The sequence below is a fragment of the Diadema antillarum genome, unplaced genomic scaffold (assembly GCF_040938485.1).
Source record: "Diadema antillarum isolate AM-2024a unplaced genomic scaffold, OU_Dant_1.0 seq00000586_RagTag, whole genome shotgun sequence".
NCBI classification, from domain to species: Eukaryota; Metazoa; Echinodermata; class Echinoidea; order Diadematoida; family Diadematidae; genus Diadema; species Diadema antillarum.
Genome location: NW_027271520.1, coordinates 1372125 through 1392461, shown reverse-complemented (window position 1 = coordinate 1392461; position 20337 = coordinate 1372125). Strand labels below are relative to the sequence as shown.

At 40.2% G+C, this 20337-nt stretch overlaps 2 protein-coding genes across 2 annotated transcripts in view; one reads left to right on the top strand and one right to left on the bottom strand.

Moving 5' to 3' along the window:
• LOC139735616 (transmembrane 9 superfamily member 1-like) overlaps positions 1-13928 on the bottom strand; it is a 32186-nt gene extending 18258 nt beyond the window's left edge. Inside the window, exons 1-7 of the mRNA XM_071646372.1 lie at positions 13830-13928; positions 7092-7181; positions 5345-5426; positions 4444-4548; positions 3551-3669; positions 993-1169; positions 406-477 (exon numbers count right to left, since the gene is read on the bottom strand). Coding sequence (XP_071502473.1) covers positions 406-477; positions 993-1169; positions 3551-3669; positions 4444-4548; positions 5345-5426; positions 7092-7181; positions 13830-13922 — 738 coding nt within the window. The 5' untranslated portion in view covers positions 13923-13928. The remainder of the gene's footprint in view (positions 1-405; positions 478-992; positions 1170-3550; positions 3670-4443; positions 4549-5344; positions 5427-7091; positions 7182-13829) is intronic.
• Positions 13929-14524: 596 nt separating this feature from the next.
• Positions 14525-20337, top strand: part of LOC139735617 (uncharacterized) — a 60038-nt gene continuing 54225 nt past the window's right edge. Inside the window, exons 1-2 of the mRNA XM_071646373.1 lie at positions 14525-14835; positions 19460-19751. Of these exons, the coding sequence (XP_071502474.1) occupies positions 14755-14835; positions 19460-19751 (373 nt within the window). The 5' untranslated portion in view covers positions 14525-14754. The remainder of the gene's footprint in view (positions 14836-19459; positions 19752-20337) is intronic.

Genomic DNA, 20337 nt, shown 5'->3' with positions numbered 1-20337 from the left:
CTAAAAGAGAAAATCCTTGACGGAGACTAATCAGGCTTTAAATCTTGTACTATTGGGACATCACACACTGTCATTCAATTCCAACTACAGAGGGCGTTACATGAAACTTACCTGGTACCTAAACTTTTCAAAAATAACTTTTGATGGATTGCACCCTTTTTGCCACAAAGTTTATCTCGAGTGTATCGCTATCTCTCTACAATCACTGATGCCACACATGCTGATAAATTTCACCTCTAACATGTCCAACAAGGGAAGGAAAACTTTTTCACTCTTTTTTTTTAACTGCTTCACTCGTGTATGTAACTACCACGTACTTCTATGACACTGTGTAGGCGAAAAATGAGAGAGCCTAAGAAGGTCTAAGCATTGTTGCCTAGTGGATAGAGTCAGTCCAACACTCACCAAGATTATGACGACAAATCCAAGCAGGAGAAACACAAGCACCATGGAGTTGATGATGGAAAGCCAGTGGACCTACAGAGGATGTTATGGAAACAAAATATACATGTGATATACAGTGTATAGATACATGGCATTAAATATAAAGTATAGGGAAAACATAATGGAGGATATATATTTCTGTTGCATAAATGCATATAATATACAAATAAATACTGTCCCTTCTTCTGTTTATTTCATACTCGAAAGAAGTTCCAGAACCCAAAAATGACGATTTAGGTTGAGAGTTCTCTGATGATACGATGGTCCGGAGACAGGTAAAGTATGGCAAAGATGGGATATCACGCAAGAAGGTGTGGTGGCTACTTTTTCCACTGAATAACCTTCAGACCTCAAGCCACAAATGTCTGATTTACAGATAACGGGGCTCGAGATTCTGCATTACAAGAAATATGAAAGCAGCCAACAACTGTTGAGCATACATTTCATTAACCAACTATTTATTTATGTCTATTATAGAGAGAATCTGCAGCTTTGTACACAGTGTTAGCTCTCAATAGAGAAAGGGATAGATGATGAAAATTACAGACCTCCAGTGTTCTTGGGAAAAAGTTGGCGTTCTTCACGAGCCGGCGCCCCCTCTCGCTGTATTTCATCGTAGTCTCGTGCCACGTGACGCTGTAGGTGAACTGGACCTGGAGAGGGGGCGTGACGTCGTCCAGGCTGACCGGCTGCTTGTCTCTCGTGGTCACATTCACAAAAATGATCTGGAGAGAGAGAGAAAGAAGAAGAAAGAAAATAGTGGGGTGGTTTACCAAGCTGGGACTAGCCTTTTGTCAAGGCCCTCTCGCTGTAAGGTGAAGAGAGCCCAGCCGAGCGCAACAGCATGAGGGCCTTTGAGATCTGCTTCGCATCCGTTTGTTAGCCCTTTCAATTACTGACTTTTGCTCCCCAATTTCGGGAGCAAAAGTCGACCAATCAGCGTGTCTGCCTGCCCGAGCCTGATTTGCATCCGGCGAATGCACGCCACAGACCTCCACTGGTGGTCAGTGATGCATGCGAACAGGCCAGACAACGCCAAGATGAAGGATGTGGGGAGCGCGCCATTCCATTGGTCTACCGGAGCCCATTCATATGCTATTCAGTAGGGTTCATGTCTCATGAATAATAGTGTGTGAAGCAGATCTCAAAAGGCCCTCATGCTGTTGCATTCGGCTGGGCTCACTTCGCTCGCCCGTTACAGCGAGAGGGCCTTGACAAAAGGCTAAGTTGGGACTAGATGGTGGTACAAACAATGACATCAGCAGAATAACAATTGAGGAACAAGGAGGAGGGGGAAAAGGAGAAGGGGATGAAGAAACAAGAAAAAAGAAAGAAAGCGAACAAGACAAAGAAGAGGAGGAATAAGTCAACAAAGAAAAAAGAAGACAGAAAAGGAAAAACAGACAAAGAAGAAGAAAAATGAGAAGACACAGGAGATGAACTAGAAGAAAAAGAATAGACAGTGGAGACAAAGAAGAAAGATAGAGAATAAGAAGATGATACAAAAATGACACAGAAAAAAAGAAGATAAAAAAGGGAAAGAGAAAGAAGATAAGAAGAGGAATAAAAGAAGACAGAAAGACAAAAAAAGAGAAGACATAGAAGAGCACAGAAACAAAAAGAAAACAAAGAAAAAGAAGACCGTTTAGAGAGAAGAGAGAATACAAACAGAAGGAAACTATGGAGGATAGAAAAAGACAAGAGGAAGACAAAGACGAAAAACAAAGGAACAAGAAGAAGTGAAAAAGACGAAGATGACGTCAGATATAACCTCATTAGGGCTATCAGTGCTCTCACTGATGGCCAATTCTACCTGTACTGCAGGTACTTGTTTCCATTTCTTGGTGATGGGGACCTTGTGCGTAAAAAAATGAAAATGATAATTGTTTTTTTTTTTTTTTTGGGGGGGGGGGGTTGGGCCAAAATTACTGAATTGAATTGAATTGAAATGAGAGCCAGGGGGTTTCATTAAAGGTGTCCCTACGTGTCCACACTGATTGTAGTCCACATGCAAACTACCAAGCATGGCTGGCTAGCAAACAATCCTTGAATGATAATGACAGAGGCGGCAGTCTTGCTTTGCCAGACGTTCTAGAGCTTCCTCCATATCCACCACTTTACATTGGCTCCAGGTGAGTGTTTCCATAAGGGTTGGTGAATCACGATAATCAGAGAAAGGCCACATGTAACATTTACGTCAAGCAAATCCCTTCAATCTTACTGCCACTGGAAGGAACATTCAGTGTTTAGAGGAAATAAAAAAACAACACTCAAGTCTTTCATATTCATTACTTTGAAAGGCCCATGGCACGCTATTTCGATGTCTTCGTGGGACTTTCAGAAAAGAGTTTGTGTGTGGTGATGCCTTGCACGATGTGGCGACTGCCTTGACAGAAACTTTCTCTCTCTTCTTCCCACTTCTTATCTTGTTTGACATGCTGTTTTGATGTCATCGTCCAACTTTCAGAAAAGGGTTGGTACATGTGTCTTGCAAGCAATGGCAACTACCTTTGAAAGAAACCTCCCACTCGCCTTTCCTTTCCCCTTATTTTGTCTTATGTGTATTGTAAATTGGGCATTCACATATTTTGATTTTGATTGTCATTACATGAAGGCAGTGGGACGGCTCAGCTGGTAGCACATTCGCCTTGCAACAACCGGCTCAGCAGGTGTGGTGGTCAAGCAAGAGGCCCTGGCTGAGCAATGTGGTGTGTTATCAAGTCATCCCCTCTTGTGCGGGGAAAAAAAATTGCCCCCCCCCCCCCCCACCCCAAATTTGCTCTCAGCCAATCAGATGCAAGGATTTCAGTAGCTTATAACAACTATCAAACTTGTTATTGATAACAAGTTTTATCAAATGGGGCCCAGGTATTGGTCAAGAGTGGATTTAGCTTTGGCACCCATTTCTTCTTCTTCTCACTTCTCTCTTGTCCATTTGCTTGAACTGGTACGGGACAAAGTTAGCCTTTTCATTCATGTCACAGCACCTTGCCAAGGCATTTAAAAAAAAAAATGCTTTTATCAGTTTTCGGGTAAACAATTTTCATTACATTCCAGACAGTTCTAATGGACAGGAGTTAGAATGAGGGAGAGATGAGACTGTTACCTGATCTCCATTGTACTCTATGTGGAAGTGGTGGTGCACCCACAGGTAGATTTTATGAGTGTGTGGTATGAAACCACTCTCCTGGAAGTGGCCAACAAATCCTCTGAGAGGTATTTGATCTGCAGGCAGAAGAAGCATGAATGAAAGGGGGAAAAAGAAGAACATTTAAAATACTGTAAAGCACAGAGATACCGATTCTTATAAAGCAGGATGCACTTACCACTAAACTACACAATTTGAATCAGCATCTGTGGTCAGTAGAAGAAGCCACTGTAAAACGTTACCACCTTGTGCAGCTAAACCCATGTGGACTGAAATAATGACATCTCTGCATTAAGATACATGTGTATCTTCGTAATCAATGTGAAGTGACTTTGGTTGAGCGTTTAGCCCTACTGGTACCTTCGGCCTAAATAACTGACTGTGTAACTAGACTAAAGCAGTTTAATGAAGAGGATCAAATCAATAGTGGGTCCACTGCAGTGATAGGGGGTATCAGTGGGTCTGTTTGCATGAGATAATTTCTCTACTGACCTACACATTGGTATACAGGGAGAGTATTAGAAAGCATGCCTTGGGTGCCATTAAGCTTTTGCATTGATCCTGTGGAAATAGAGAAAATACTCACAAAGCTGCATGTAAACTGGATGCTCTTTCTATTGCTTCTCCCTTAGCCATTAAGACGACATATGCTGTTGTTTTTCTTTTCTTTTCATGACCTACATTTTAAGAACTTACATTTCGTGAACACATGAAAACAGTAAGAGCTCTCAGACACTTGCAGTAAATATGATTTCCCTCTGTGATTACAAAACAGTTTTTTTTTTCGTTTTTTTTTCTCTGAAATACACAAATAATGGGATCAAAGGCAACCCCCGTCCTCGTTTACTCACCAACAACAAACTCAAAGTAGTAGAGATCTTCAATGGCTTCACGTAGTTGCGTGAGATCGGCCTCGGACAGCTTCATGACGCACAGCTCGCTGTTGACGGCATTCTCTGCAAAACAACCGACAGAAATTCGACCACGTTTGGAGAGTTGTCCAATCAAAGGTTACTGCCATGTTTCTCAGCTCAAAAGTCTAGGGCTTCGTGTTTCAGTACACAGAATAGAATACCAAGATCAAGCATTCCCAATACCTTAAACTAGCAGACAGGGTGAATTTGTCATTTTCATGGCTGATTTTCTTTGTCTTTTTGCAGTTTTGTAACAGTCATTGAAATTGTAATGTTGAGTATTCTTCCCCCCCCCCCACCCCCCAAGCAAACATTCCTTCTGGCTTTGAGCTTCTAGTCACTTCACCACTATTCTGATTTTATTTCAAATCTGAGCACATGAGACAAACTTTCATCACACAAAACTTTAAAAAAAATGAATAAAGAGGAAATAAAGTACAAAATAAACAAATGTCTAAAAAGCTTCATATTAAACACAGAAAGGACTACATGAATAATTATAAATAATATTAAGGACTCATCAGTCCTACAATGTACTGCACGTTAAGCTGCACCAGTATTCACAACCTTCACTACAATATGAGTTGAACATTATGAAAGTTTTAAATAAAGAGAAAATAGCACAAGGAAGGAAGTAGCACCTCATGTAACTGATGATGGCATTTCATAATAAAGACAATGTTGATAATAACAACACCAAGATGTACATTCACAATAAATCACATACTAATGTTTCTAGGTACTGTGGGGCATTATGTTTCCAAGCAGATCCACTACTGTATTTAACCCTTCTGTTAGAATTGTCAACCACAACCATAAAAAGCATCATTGCACACACCTTTGAATTTGATTTTGTAAGTAGACACCGCCATCCGGTCTCCATCCAGAATCTCACCCAGTGTCAGGCTCTTTGTCTCTACCTGGAGCAGAAACGAATCAAATACAGCATTACACAACACCCAAAAAGAATGTAGCCATCTGATTGGTTGATTGCTAATCATGTGACATGCAATTCATAGTTCAATTGCACGCTGTCGCTGTCAGCAGTGCAATTTTGTTTGAGAAAAAATGGATATCGCATGGCTGACATTGACAATTTCCATTGACTCCTATGTTACACTTACGATTAACAAAAGTTTTTGTTCCATTTCACGGCTCTGATGTCACAATAAATAAACTTTTGCCGCGCGCACTCAACAGTTACAAGTGCACTGACAAGTGGCATTTTGTCACTCATTTCACTGTAAACAACTTCAACTGATTGGTTTTGCACACATACGTACGGTTACAGCTCGTTATTCCGAAGGTTCGTTATTCCGAAGGCTCTTCAGTCCGAAGATTCGTTATTTCGAAGGTTTGTTATTTCGAATTTCATTTTCGGATTAACAAATCTTCGGAATAACGAACCTTCGGAATAACGCCACAAATGTTCAGATTAACAAACCCTTTTTCATTTTCGGATTAAAGAACCTCTAGGTATATGGAATTTGTGTGATTCAGATTAACGAACCTTTGGAATAACAAAACTTCGGAACAGCGAACCTTCGGAATAACGAACAGCACCCGTACGTACGACTAGAGAAGCTGTGACTGTGCTGCATATTTGCCTTTCACAAATAATGGTTGCCATTTCTGTGCTAAATTCAAAAATCTGTGTAGAACACATCTGTTGACATCCGAGGTGTTGTATAAAACAAATAGTGTATGGTCTTTACTTGTGCAATGGCACAAAAATTTGCACTCTGTGAAAGATGAGGCACACCATTTAACGTGGCTTCACCTCGTTGAACAGAGTACAAAACTTGTACCTCTATCTTTTACCTCGTGTGAAATTTTTACCATTGCACTCGTGACCATTCACTATTTGTCTGAAATTAAACAGCAACATACAAAATGCATGCACGAGAGAAACTTACATGTACACCACCATCTTAAAGGGGAAAAAATGGGAAGAGAAATATCAAGGTAGAGAGACACAGAAAGAGAATGAGAGACAAGCAGGGATGGGATGGAGGGGGTTCTTGGAAAACGTGTAGATGATTTCAGGCTCTGGACAATGTGCAAGATCACGAGGGACAAAGCCTGGTGCACATGTACATAGCAAAGGCAGATTACATAACAGATGAAGAAGGAGGAAGAGGAGGACCATGTTACACTCACATCGCAATAGAACGAAGAGGGCAGTGACAAAAAGGTAGATGAGAAATGCAGAAGAGAAATTATGCATTGTGATGATGGTGAAGAGGATGGTGATGATGATGACGATGATGGCGATGATGATGGTGATGATAATGATAATGGAAATGATGATGATGATGGTGGTGATGATGGGTGGTGGTGATGATGATGATGATGGTGGTGATTACAGTGATGAAAATGATGATCTTTCATATCTGGACACTGTTTCATGAAAGTTGTCAGCCCCGACAAGTTATCAGTCTTTGACAATTACCACAGTAACAGTCAGTAATGACAATTACCATATTAACAGTCAGTGACCAGAGTTTCGCAGCCAATCAAAACCACGAATTTTACTAAAATTGTCAGGGCTAACAACTTTCATGGAACGGTGCCCTGACGCTTACCTTTTCCGGTCGGCATACTGGCAGCTGATAGTAGTGATACGTTTCGTGAGGGTTGAAGTAAGGCCCAACCTTATTGACATAGAGTGGAACCTGCACAGACAGACAGGCAGAGATGGACAAGAAAAAGAAAGTAGAACATTATAAAATCTGCTCTGCATGACATACAATGCTCTGGTGAAAAGTTATTCTGCATTCAAATGTTGACTATTAAAACTCCTGTCACTCACTGTACAGTGTGGACGTATGACAATGTCAAAGCTTGCCAAAGGACAACCGACACTTGCCTGACTTTGCGACATTTTTCCCATAATGTATGACAAATATCAGTAATACTATTAAACAGTGTTGAAAGAATCACAATCACATGGTAGAACTTCATAAGCCATCTCTTTTTCTCAGATTCATCCCTTCTCCACTATATTAGAATGTCAAATGACATGAAACCTTCATACTTGCTCTGTGCACTATTTATCATGATCTTTTGATATCATATTCCAATTTTGTCATGGATAACTCTGGCTTGTATCCAATACAATACAAATACAAATAAAGAGGGCACTAGATATTTCCAAAGACACAGACCCTGAGGGTGGTATTTTCTGTTGTTATTATCATTATCATTACTATTTATTCAGTATTTTAGACATGTGTACAAACACAAAACAAATTTGATTCAGCATGACAAAGAATAAAATTATAACACAGCTGCAAAGCAGAAATGGAAAAACAGGCCTACCACCTAGACATCTATACAGCGACATGAGAAACGGGGCTGTCAAAGACAAGAAAAGGTACACATGTAGGCCTAAATGCAATTACCACAACCCGGAGGTCTTCTATGATTTGGTTCAAATTTATGTGATTGGATAAGCTATTACGTTTATCCTGCGATTTTGGTACAGTTTGGTTCTGTGGAATTCAAGATAGACACATGGAGGGTTCAGATACACTTTACCAAAGACCAAAGTACTCATTAGTGCCGAGTTTTGACTTAAGGTGCTCTGCCCTTTCTTTGAATGAACCGAGTATGGTAAGTTTTACCCGTTACTACAATATTGATACCAAGGTAGAATCTACTTCATTTGCTTAACAAAGTTACATGTAGACTCTTCAAGGGTAGTGCCAAGAACGTTATGATACAGACTGCTTGGGACTCTCTTCCTGGTGACACACGTTATGCTCTTGATTCACATTTTGAATTTAGAGGATTAGAACACAATAGGGCCTAACCACATTAGATTTAACGTTAGTGAGTAGAATCTAGTGTGACAATTTTAAATTGAATTTCATGTAACGTCCAGAGTCTAGTTCTAGATACCCCTGCCCTAGATCTGATCTTTTCTGACAAAGGAAATGAATTTTAGAATATCTAACATGGTCACAGCAGGAATCCTTACCATGCCAGGCCTCTTTTGATATCAAGATTTTGTGTAAAGATACAAACATGGGATGAGATGGTGGTTGCCTAGCAACAGAACAAAATCTTTATGTTTTGTTAAGAAAGTCATACTTTTTAAAAAACAGCACGACACGGTTTAAATTAGAATTATGAAGGCCATCATCTGAGTTATTTCATAATTTTGGTATCAAAAGGAAGCTCTTCAGTTGCTCTTCAAATAAAACAATTTAGAAAAAAAATACCCTTCTACTTTTGAAGATATGGTTAGATATTCCTAGGGGTGCCGCAAACTGGACTCGTTCACCACAGGAAAGTGCCCGAGTCACCTCCAAAGATCCATCTAAAATCCCCAATTTTGCCGTAAAAAATGTTGAATCGCCGCAACTTTTCCAAAGCACGCGCGATGTAAAGAATCGGGGTCGCCAAAAAGCCCCAAATATTGAAAAATTACGCCCTTCTGTTGCGAGATTTTTTGTGTATCGCAAGCTCAGTGTGATGGTATCCTCAAAAACACAAAAGAAAAACAAAATCTCCGTACGTGCCGATGCAGTGAATAAATGTACAGGGGCTGAATGCAAGTGCAGAGTCCCCAAATTCGGACACGAGCGGGTGCCGCAACATCCCCGATGCAACCTTGCGCCAACAAAGTATGGCGCGCGTGGATTTTTCAGCGGCCTTGTATGCGTATTGACATTGCGCACGTGTCCGAATTTTGGAGACGCTGTCCGAATTTTGGGAAATTGACATGGTCATAATATTTGGGGATTTTGTGAAATTTTATGATCTGTTTAACGAAATCAATATTGGGAAAAATTAGGTTGATATATTTAACATACATTATTATTAGGGTGTCTGATCGCGCACTGCCAACCTTCGGACAAAACGCGCCCCTATCTTACAACACGCAAGCCCCATAGAACACAATGGAGTCGCGCGCCTACTCTGTTTTGACCCCGCGTTTTGTGCTAAAAAATCGCATTTATTGCAAAATCCCCGGTCCATGCCGCTATCGAATCCTAACAAATTTGGTATCATATGAAAGAGGAAGTTTTGCTCCATAATCTATCAAAGCGCTGGTACATGACTCCGACGATAAATTGGTGTAAATGTCGTTAGAATCACACCTATCTCGATATCTCGGCGTCTGCTTCGCTACTTGTACCAGCGTGTGGCATGCGAGTAGTTTAGGATGTGCTGAATCCGATGGTGAGGTCGGTTTTTCGCTAGCTCCACGTCTTGGACCGGGGATATTGCCTAGAAGATACCCCTTGCAATAACTTTTTGATCTCAGCGAACGTGTTAGGCGTGGCTTCGTATGCAACAACCATAGTAACGTCCGAACAAATACGCTCATACATATGTAAATCTACACGCATTCGCCGCCACATGGCGCGCATGCAGCTAGCTCGCGCGCTGTGTGTGTGTGTATCTCACGGACCTATACACGTGTAGGTCAGCAGTGTGTCTACCGTCGCAAGGTAGCTACGTAGCTACATACAATGTAGTTCGCTAGATCGCTACGCTGTGTGTGTGTCTACACGAGTACGTGCGCGCGCGCACACCCGTGCCACTGAAAACAGACTGAGCTAGCTAGCTATTGCTAGCTGTCACGTCGCTTCGCTTGCGATAGTTCTACAGCACTGAGTTCTATGGGGTTTACGATTGCCCAGCATTCACAATACTAGTATGTGCATGTAACACGCTCGTAAACCACCTGGCGCATCAGTTTCAACGTAGTCAAAGTACATGACATTGTACTATTACTGGATTGATAATGATCATAACAGGCCTACAATGTATGAGTTAGCAATCCAAACGAATGACCATGTAGAGTCATATTTATTTTTTTTAAATACTTCAATAGAAAAGTGCACTAACGATGCACGAGTTACAGTCTTTCTCGCGATCTTATGCAGCACAACAGATAGGCCTAGGCTACACAACGCACCATATCAGGCAAGTTAATTGTGAAGCGGTACCGCGGTGGAAGGTAGGTACAAATACCGATTTTTACGACTGAACTTCCCATCGACAAAAAGGGCAAGCAACGATTTTGGAAGCTATACTCTTCAGCCACGAATGGTGGTAAAGTGGCATTCATGGCTAAATAGCCATATAACATTTTCACATGAACTGCCATAGATCTCGACATTGATGTGTTATGTAGTCGTCGCATTCAGTAGCCAGCTGTGTACGTGTGTACACACGTACGTAGTGTATATGTAGCGCATATAGCGTGTGTGTACAGTGTGTAGGTAGTACAATAATACACTCAAATGCATGCTCGCTAGCTCGTCCGCCGATGTTGGCTGGGCCGGAATGCATGCGCTACGTATTCATTCACAACGCTGAGCGCTGTATACGTACGCACAACATGTATTATGACGACACGAGGGGGAGTGGCTTCTGCGCTGGTTACGCGTTTTAGCAATCCGCTGTACGCTCATTAACCGGTCGCTGGCGATCTGCACGCGAATGCTACTCACCGGCCTTGTTTGCAAACATGATTTGGACACATTTTCGTGCGTGCTCGTCAAAAAAAAGTTGTAATATTGCAGTGATTTGAAAGTTGAATTTCTCGAGATAGAATAATTATTTTGCCATGAAATTTGAAATATATGCTAATGACATATTTTTCTTTCATATGAAATAGTTTATAATCCACCTTTTATAGAATTTCAAAAGTTGCAAAAATGCTTCAGACACCCTATTATTATGGATATAATTTTGTGGAGTATTATTTCAGTTGAATAAATACCGGTATTGCAAAAAAGCTTTAGTGTCCGAAAATTGGGGCTTTGTAGGTTGATATCTCCAACATACAGTCATTATTCTAGATATAGAGTAAAATATCCCGTTTGCGGCAGTTTAAGCATTGTTAAGGGTTTTTCCAACTTGTAAACAAATCAGGCAAATTATTTCAACCATTTCATATATCATAGACAAGATTATTCATTAACGCAATTGTTTTCATGAAAGAAATTTACCATTGACCAACGCAGTTTTCATGATTTACGAGGACAAAACCCGGCACAATTTCCGCCGATAAGGGCGATATGCGACGTAGTATTTCTGCTTGCGGCACGATGTACAATCCCTATGCAATACGCGCGTGCTCCGCGATCTTTAGCTGAACGCCTTCACATGTCTCGCGAACATTGCGTAAGCGCCAATTCCCATTGTGAAAGCACGTGAAAATAGCGTGCGCACATGCATTGGCCGCAAACAAGATCGCAATTCTGGCGGAGTTGTTGATGTCTTTCTCGTGTTTTTCTCATTTTTTTTCGACGGTAACATCCACTTTCCGAAAAAAATGGTGGCCCACATCGGCTCGCGAAAATTCTATTTTACGTGAGGATATGTTTTCAAAATCCATGAACATCGAGAAAATGACAAAAAATCCAGTTTCTTGGACCATTGTTTCTTAACTGTTATGTTAAGAAGTACTGAAAATTTCATTTTGGATGCGATATGTTGTCATTTAGGTGAGAAAATTTCACTTTCGTCAGAAATCGTGCCCATTTTATCGGTTGGTTTTTGTTGATTGCTAGTGTGTTAGTAGGGGCAAGCATGGTGTCACCGGACACCATGGTATTACCGGACACACACATTTTTGCGTACTAATGACATTCTGTACGCGCGAGACTTCGTAGATTAGCCTCACAGAACTTTGTGTGGACTGAAATCGCAAAAAACGCCACATAAAAATGTAAAAACACGAAAAAAATTTCACATTTTACCTCAAATTTATAGTTGAGTGACCCGCACCTCGTGCTGAAGATTCTATTACAACCAAAAGTTCACTGATCAATATCGGAAAAATTGTAGCTATCGTCCTCAAACGCGAACGATGCGGAATAGTTGTGCGCTATAAGGGGCACGCAACTCATCACCCGCGCGTGCAGCTCCCATAGACAAAGCACGTATACTCGAACCAGTTGTCGATTTCTCACAAGGTTTTATTGCGTGAACTGTTCGAAATGGTCAAGACAGACATTTTACTGTAAAATACGAAATTTGAGCTTCATTTGCAGATTTTTTTGTGTGTCATCCGCTCGGTGAGAATGTGTACGGTGATTTGTGGGATGAATTGTGATTCTGGTGCAAGGATTAGGTGCGAAAGACCTCGATTATTCGATTACGAAAATAGCGTCCGGTAATACAATGCGATTTTGCACGGCGCAAAAAACCACTATTTTTAGAGGGGTATGTTTGAAGCATATTTTCTAAAAACTGGAATGAAGAAATGACGTAAGTTGGCTGAATTCGTAATTTCCATGAGTCTGTGAATAAGTGGTGTTGTTTTTAGCCGAAATTTCATTCTATGAGTACGGAATTCAAAGCCACAAAGAAAAGCGTCCGGTAATAGGATGTTCCACCCTATATCATATATGTGTAGTGTGCATGTAACAGTGCAATGCTGTGTTTAGCTGTATATTACCGTGTATGTTGTATCTGCCGCGAACGGCTGCACGGCCGCTTCTGACGCAGTTACTCTAGATTTGTTGAGTATTATTTGAGTTGAACAAATATTGCAAAAATGCTTAGGCCCCAAGTGTCCGAAAATTGGAGGTTTTACTCTATTGTCTCTAGCTAGGCATCTCATACCAAGTGCGAAATAACGCTTGCTTATTTTTTTAGTGCGTAAACCTTTGTTACAAGCGCGCATAAAATTACTCTTGATGTTTATGTGACCACTGTGACTAACGTTAGTGAGGCAGCGTTCAGTAGTTGGGTCCAACGGTTAGAAAATCCACACACACTTAACAGTTCACAGTTCTTGACCAATGAAATAGCGCAATGCCAATGGCCAATGCATGCAATGACAATGACAATGCAATGTCCAATACGGCAATGTGACTCATTGTGAGATTGCAGGATTCTGATCTTGCTACCCATATTCTAATAAATAGGGTCTAACCTTAACCTAGCTAGAATATATGGGTATAGGCTAGATCTGACTAGAGTTCATACAGAAAGACGCCATCTTAGCGATAGCGTAGTGTTCCGTTTCATTCTGCAGACAGTTTCTCCACCCACTTGATTGTCATGACGTGATACTTTTGACGTGGTCCCTTTGACCAACGCAGCAGTTTAGATACATGCGTAACTGTTAGAGAACAGGGTTACCGCGGGCACCCGCATCCGCACCGGTCAGCGCACAGCTAACGTCAGAGCCAGCGCCAGCAGCGGGGATCGATCAGGGGGCCCGTTCCTTCTCTAACTATCCCGAGTTTCTACAACTATCTATATCGTATATCTTATCTTAATATTGAATAATTGTACGAGAAAATACCATTGCCCAAATAAACAGTAGGCACGCTCACTGTCTATCATACCTCGTCTCCATCTTTGAAGTGATTTCCCCCACAAGAAACGAGTTGAAATAGTGAGACTGCGGCGATAATTCTAGCCAACACGACAGTCGCCATCTTTAGTTTATAGTAACCTCGTTCGCAAACGTTAAAAAGATTATTGATGACATCTCTTTATATTCGACATTTTTTCAGATTTTACATGCGTATATCATCACCAATAATCGTCGATGATATTTTCCTTGGAAAAAAAAACTAGGTGTAAAATGGACACACAGGAAATAAAGCTTAAGATAATCCCTTTTCGCTTTTCCAATCTACAAGTACTAACGCAAAGCTATATACACGAGAGGAACAGTGAGGAGGAGCAGCGAAAAGTACCTTCCCAAGCACTGCATCAACAATCTCCGCGCTGCTACTGGCTCTGCAGCTGAGCTTCGTGTGTAGGGATGAATTGTGCGAACTCGTGTAGTATAAATATCATAACATATCTCCCACATATTGCTCCTGATGCTGCCTGACTCTTTCTTGATCTAACATCACGATAGTCACATGTAAATGAGATTTCATGTATCGAAGGGTCATCTACCTGAAATAACTCGCCCAGTTACCATCTATTACGCAAACAAGGAAATGTTACGGGAAGAACTATATTCACTCGCGCATTTGCATTCACTGAACTATGCGTTAATCCATAATCCCCGCGACCTTTAGCTAAGCTGATCGCCGAACAAAGCCCGAGATTCACTCGTCGAGCGACAGAAATAGAAGCGGCAAATTCGCCGTTTGCGTCATTTTGACACAAACAGCGGTCGACTTGCAGCGAACTCCAACTTTCATCGACCATTCGAGCTCTTTCGGAGTTACACATCGGAAGATTTTCAAGTGCAAACTTGGTGTAGATTTTGCATGTTTCCGATAATCTTGCCGGACAGCTAAGCCTAATGCAATGGATCTGCAGCAAACTGTGCAAGATCTCGCGGAAGCATGGGTGGCCGCGAATACAGATACGAGTTTCAGCCGTACGCAGGTAAATAAAAACATGACGTATTTGCAAAACAAAATCATCTAACGTTGCGAGATTTTTAAGAGATGTGATGATCTCATCTACACAAAGAATCATTATCTTACGGAAATATATCGAAAAATCCCTCTTTTGTATCGTGAATAGTGTCTTGCAGGGAATGTATTTCCTCGATTCAGTTCTGGAGCTGTGCCTCCCTATCGTATCACTGGCTGCTCATTCCGCCGGAACTCCCGGTGGTGTGGTGCGCAGTCACGGTGGATGCTTATTCGCCTGCTCCAGCCTACGCCACTCGTTGGGCAGCTTTTTGTGGCAGTGTGCCCTGTGCAGTGACGAGGATCAATGCAAAATCATGCTTCAGAGTGTACACTATTTAAAATTGCCTTCTCACACCTCTTGGTAGAATACCAAAGGATTTAGAATACATATGCTATAGTGTTCATAATGTTTAAATGCTCTTATTGTGCAGAAATTAGTCTGATTACCAATGTGTAGCACAAGTCAATAGGTTTTAACTTTTACTCCAGCTTGTGTAAAACCTATAGAAGGTTCTAGGTACGGTAAATGATGTCTAGTAGTTAACACAGTTAGAATCTATGCTGGCTCTTGTTCTGTAGATGGATTTTTAAATACTGATGTGTGGTTTATTTAATTTTTTGAAGGTTCAAAAGATGTCGCATTCTAGTCCCCTCTAGACTAGTAGTTGTACAACTCACAGACAGTCACACTTGGCTTATTTTTTTATTTTTTAATTCCTTGTAATTTTGTTGTGTTTTTTTTCAATCAACAGATTTTCCTATGACTTTAAAGCATGGTAATAGGGTCCTGTATATCATATTCCGTTTGTTGAATGCTGAAATAAATCTGAACTATGAATCGAACATTTGCTACAATTCACATAGAAGTGGGTTATATTATTACCGGTATTATTTGTTTTGTCAGTACCGGTACACATTTATTATCATATTTTCATATGCATGAGGCTGAATGATACAGTGGAAATAAACAATCAGTGAAGGCCTTTTATACACACTTTGCATACAACTTGTCTGTACAACATTGAGCAAATATAACATTGAGCAAATATCAGTTGCAAACCCCAGTACTTGTATGTTGTACATTGCCTCAAACTACATAGCATGCAGGCCTTTTGGCTAAGATCATGTGTAATTGAGATGGTACCAACAAAACCAACCTATTCTGCTCTGTTAAAAAAAAAAAAATCAATCTTAGGCTTACAATTGTACAAGTGTATATGTGTATTTAAAACAAAGCATGATCATTGTTAATATTTTTATTGTACTTGTTATTTAAACATATTTAATGCATTTTGATAATTTGTTGGGAGGTATAATCAGTCAGTTGCTCATTCCTAATATTGTATCTGTTTTCTTTCTTGATTGCATTCTTGCACTAGCAGTGTAAGAACAAACAAACATTTAAATACTTTCTTTTGAATTCACAATTATTTGTGATACCTCGCAACCTCACTTGTGGCAAAGATGGAAGTCGGTTTTTCTGCCAAGAGGTTCAAGAGTTTTGGAGCATGAGACTTTAGCCATAATGCATATGTATTGTTATGATTTTACCTTAGATACAAGACGTATGTCTGTATGAATGGAAATTGCAAAATTCTGCAAATTCTTTTGGGATATTCTATTCTCTTTGCTAATTTTGGCATTTCATCTTTTTATGAGGCTATTCCATTATGTTAGCAAAGAAAAGTCAATAAATTCCATGAACAGGGCAGCCTTTTCTAGACTACAGGTACAACGTAGCAGAGTTGCAGTTAGTTTGTACTCTTAAAAGAAACTTAGTCAATATTAGCAGGGTCAGACCTCTGATAATGTCACCCCCCCCCCCCCCTTAAAAAAAAAAACAAACAAACAAACAGCCAGCAAGGGGCTAAAAGAATATGAATCCCAACTAATGTACTTTTATAAACTTATTTCTTAAAAAAGAGAGAGAATAGCAAATTTTGTCATTTCAACACACATTTGGCATCTGAGGAATGAGTTCCAGGTTTGTTTGTTTGTTTGTTTTTTGTTTACGTAAGTTTCCTTTCATTTTCAATTCTTCTTGTGCTTTGTATGGAAGGAAATTTCCAGCAGTACGCATACCAGTTGTTTAATTATTCGCCATACAGTATACAATGACTACAATCACCCATCAGCTGATGAAGCAAGTCATGCTTTGATTTTTTAAGGTAATATGACTTGCGCAATTGACAAGTTTTGAGATTCCACTATTAAAACTTAACACCATTTATGAATTACTAATGGACAGATCAACAAAAATCAAGAGCGCTAGTGTCAAACGTTTTATTTATAATCACAAAATGCACATTTCTAAGTTAAAATGGAAGATACAGCGTACAACCTCTGGACAGAAATTGTCCCATTTTGTAAAGTTACAGTACAATGTACATTATGTACATTGTAAAGTTGCCTGCTGACAATACAGTCACGAAAAGAATTAAACATCTACTCTTTCATGTCTGTGTCAGATCAAACAGAACAAGTAAATTAGTTTTGATCATTTTAATACCCGCTAATTAGATTAATTCTTGCGCTGCATGCACAAGCAAAGTATCGTGATTAAGAAAACAAAATATTGATTTGCTTGTCTGTTATGGAGTCTTTAAACTGAGATAATTTCTACCTTGCTCACAGTTGGATGTGAATTACACAGAGTAAACGTACCGACAATGTCAATGTCAAAGTGTACCAGTAGGTGTATACATATAAATTGTCAGTGCTCTTACACTAGATTACCATTATGAGGTGCACAATGTACACAATTATGAATACAAATGTACATTGTGCAAACAATTAATGAGCACATTAATTAATATGTAATTTGTTAATGAAAATCCCAACTTGACTAGGACACCAGAATGAAACTCTATTGAGAAAACATGGCACAAAGTTGTACTTGAAGTGCTATTTGATTTTACCGTATCCTTTCACTTTATCAGTCTTTCTTTGAAATATCAAGTTCCAAATGTCGTTTTAACCCTTAACACAAAAAGCCATTACACAACCTGTAGTAGAGTATGTAAGAGTGCACATTTGAAGATTCAAGGAAATATGACTAGTAAATTGTAAAGCTCTCAGTTCCAGGGTTTTTATCCACTCATGTACAGTACTTAGAGGTTCTCTGAAAAGCAGTACATCAAGAGCAAAAGCAGAACATGGAAGGCATGTTGAGATCAAAGCTCCCCTTCTAAATCCTGCACATTTTAAACATTTTTTTTCTTTTTAAAGGAGTGTACATGTAGACATTGTAGAGTTTTAATTTTTCTGAGAACATCAAACTATGAGCTCTGCTGTATCATTTGTACTATTTACATTGTACACCCTCACACCATTTGTAGTATTGAAAATGCTTGCTTCATGAATTAGAAAAGCACTCGTAGAGCACAGACCTCTGCAAAGCAACTAATTTACACCTAGTACACGCGTGCTGAAAATCGCCCAATTTCCCAATAAACGAGGCCTTTTGTTTAAATGTCATCGACTTCAGCTACGCGCCGCCTCGACCGAGCAGAATACGCGCTTTAGAGCGCATACATATACCTCAATTACGTGCAGCTTGAACTCCCAAGTTCATTGACCCTATCTGCAAAAAAATATTTAAAAATTCATCCAAAATCCATAAAATTTCCTGGATCACTACCAAAACTGAATCATCTCTTCCTTCTACTTTTCCTGCAAGTTTCATCCAAATCTGTTCACAACATCTTTGAGTTATTTTGCAAACAGACAAACCAACACCGATGATCACTTAACCTCCTCCTTCCTTGGTGGAGGTAACAAGCTTCTGTATGCGTTTACTTCTAGTTTGGTTGTACTGTAATGGTATCCTGTACAAGTCAGTGCATACAGTAGTAGTTGGATATTTCACAGGCCTGCCCAAGAGGTGCTAATCTGGAGTAAGAGATTCATTGGACATATTGTACCAGTATTCAAAGTCTTACATGTCGTTATAAACATATAGTGCAGGCTAAAAGTTTTCATGATGACAGCACCCAACAGCTGTACACCTGTTTGTGTTATGGTGTACACATTGTACAGCTGTAGCTCTCCTGGTTACCACGGTGATGTGTGACTTCGCTTGTGAATCACTCAGCACAGTGTGGTACGATGTACTCACACTTGCATTGGTTCGAAGGAAATATTTTTGTTTTTGTTTTTGAGATTTCGACAACGGAGGTACAAAATGTATTTTGACAAGGACCTCATTGAGGATCTATGAATATCATCCAAGACTTTGGAAATAAACAATTTAACTTTTTAAAGGCAAATTTGAACTTCACACATGTTGTACACTTATAGATGTATGTCTGTGCGTGTGTTTGCAATAAAGTTCTCAATCCTGCCTCATGGTATGTGTTACACACCTTAATTGCACAATCATTATCAGAAGTATAGCATTCGCACAAATGAATTCCTACGTGTACTAGCATTTTTCACAAATAAGTTTCAACTTATGTATTTTTATAAATTTGTTTCAGATTCATAGCTTTCATTTCATCCTACACATTCTGAAATTATTTTCATTTCTTTTCGTAATGTTCCCCTTTACCACAAACTCATCCTTCCATATTTTTTTTCTCCCCTCCCCCCAGCATCTCCAGGTTTACGGGAGTACCGCACCAGAGGAAGCTGAGGAAGGGACTGAACCGTCGACGTCCAGTGAGGGCGACTTCAACGCCGCCGTGGCGACGCCGTCCTCGCCTCCTCACGGGCCGTCGAGCGGAGACAACAACCTAGCGTCGTCGCACAGCCGGAAGCGAAAGCAGTCTAGCCCGCAGCAGAGACGGGAAGGGGCAGAGTCCGTCTCACCACCACCGCTGTCAGCCGCAGCCTCCGGGAAGGGGGATCCCCCACCCATGAAGCGGCTCGCCATGAAAGACACAGGTGAAAGAATGCATCTTGACAAACCAATTCACTGAGTAACACTGCCTACGAGTACTTTCCTGTCTCTCTCTATTGTTCCTAGCCCCCCCCCCTTTACTCCACCCCACCCCAAAAAAAGTCTGTCTTCTCGTTTCCATCTTTTGATTCAAGCACAGTTATATTAAAAAATACCCTTGATTGCAAACTACAGTGTACTATTTTTTATAATGAATCATATTTTTCATGACAACTGTACAAATTACAACATTTACAGTTGACTTGGTCCTTGGTATCATATTGCTATGGTGCCCTCCATGGCAGTGGAAGTTGTAGTCGCTGGGAAGTGGCAAGTATTGTGAAGTGCTTCTAACCAGGGAGGTGCTAATAGCACCTCCCTGTTCTAACAAAGGAATGGGGGTCATTGAGCATTTTCCACCTAGAAGATAGAAAATACCCTTCCATGTTCAAGTTGACTGTAATACATAGAAGTTTTGCTGACACATACCTGAAATAACTGGTTTTTTGAGAATCAGTATATATGTAATGCAAAAACGGTTCATTTTTTTTTTTCATGGACACAAATGAAATATTTTGATTTTTGCAATTC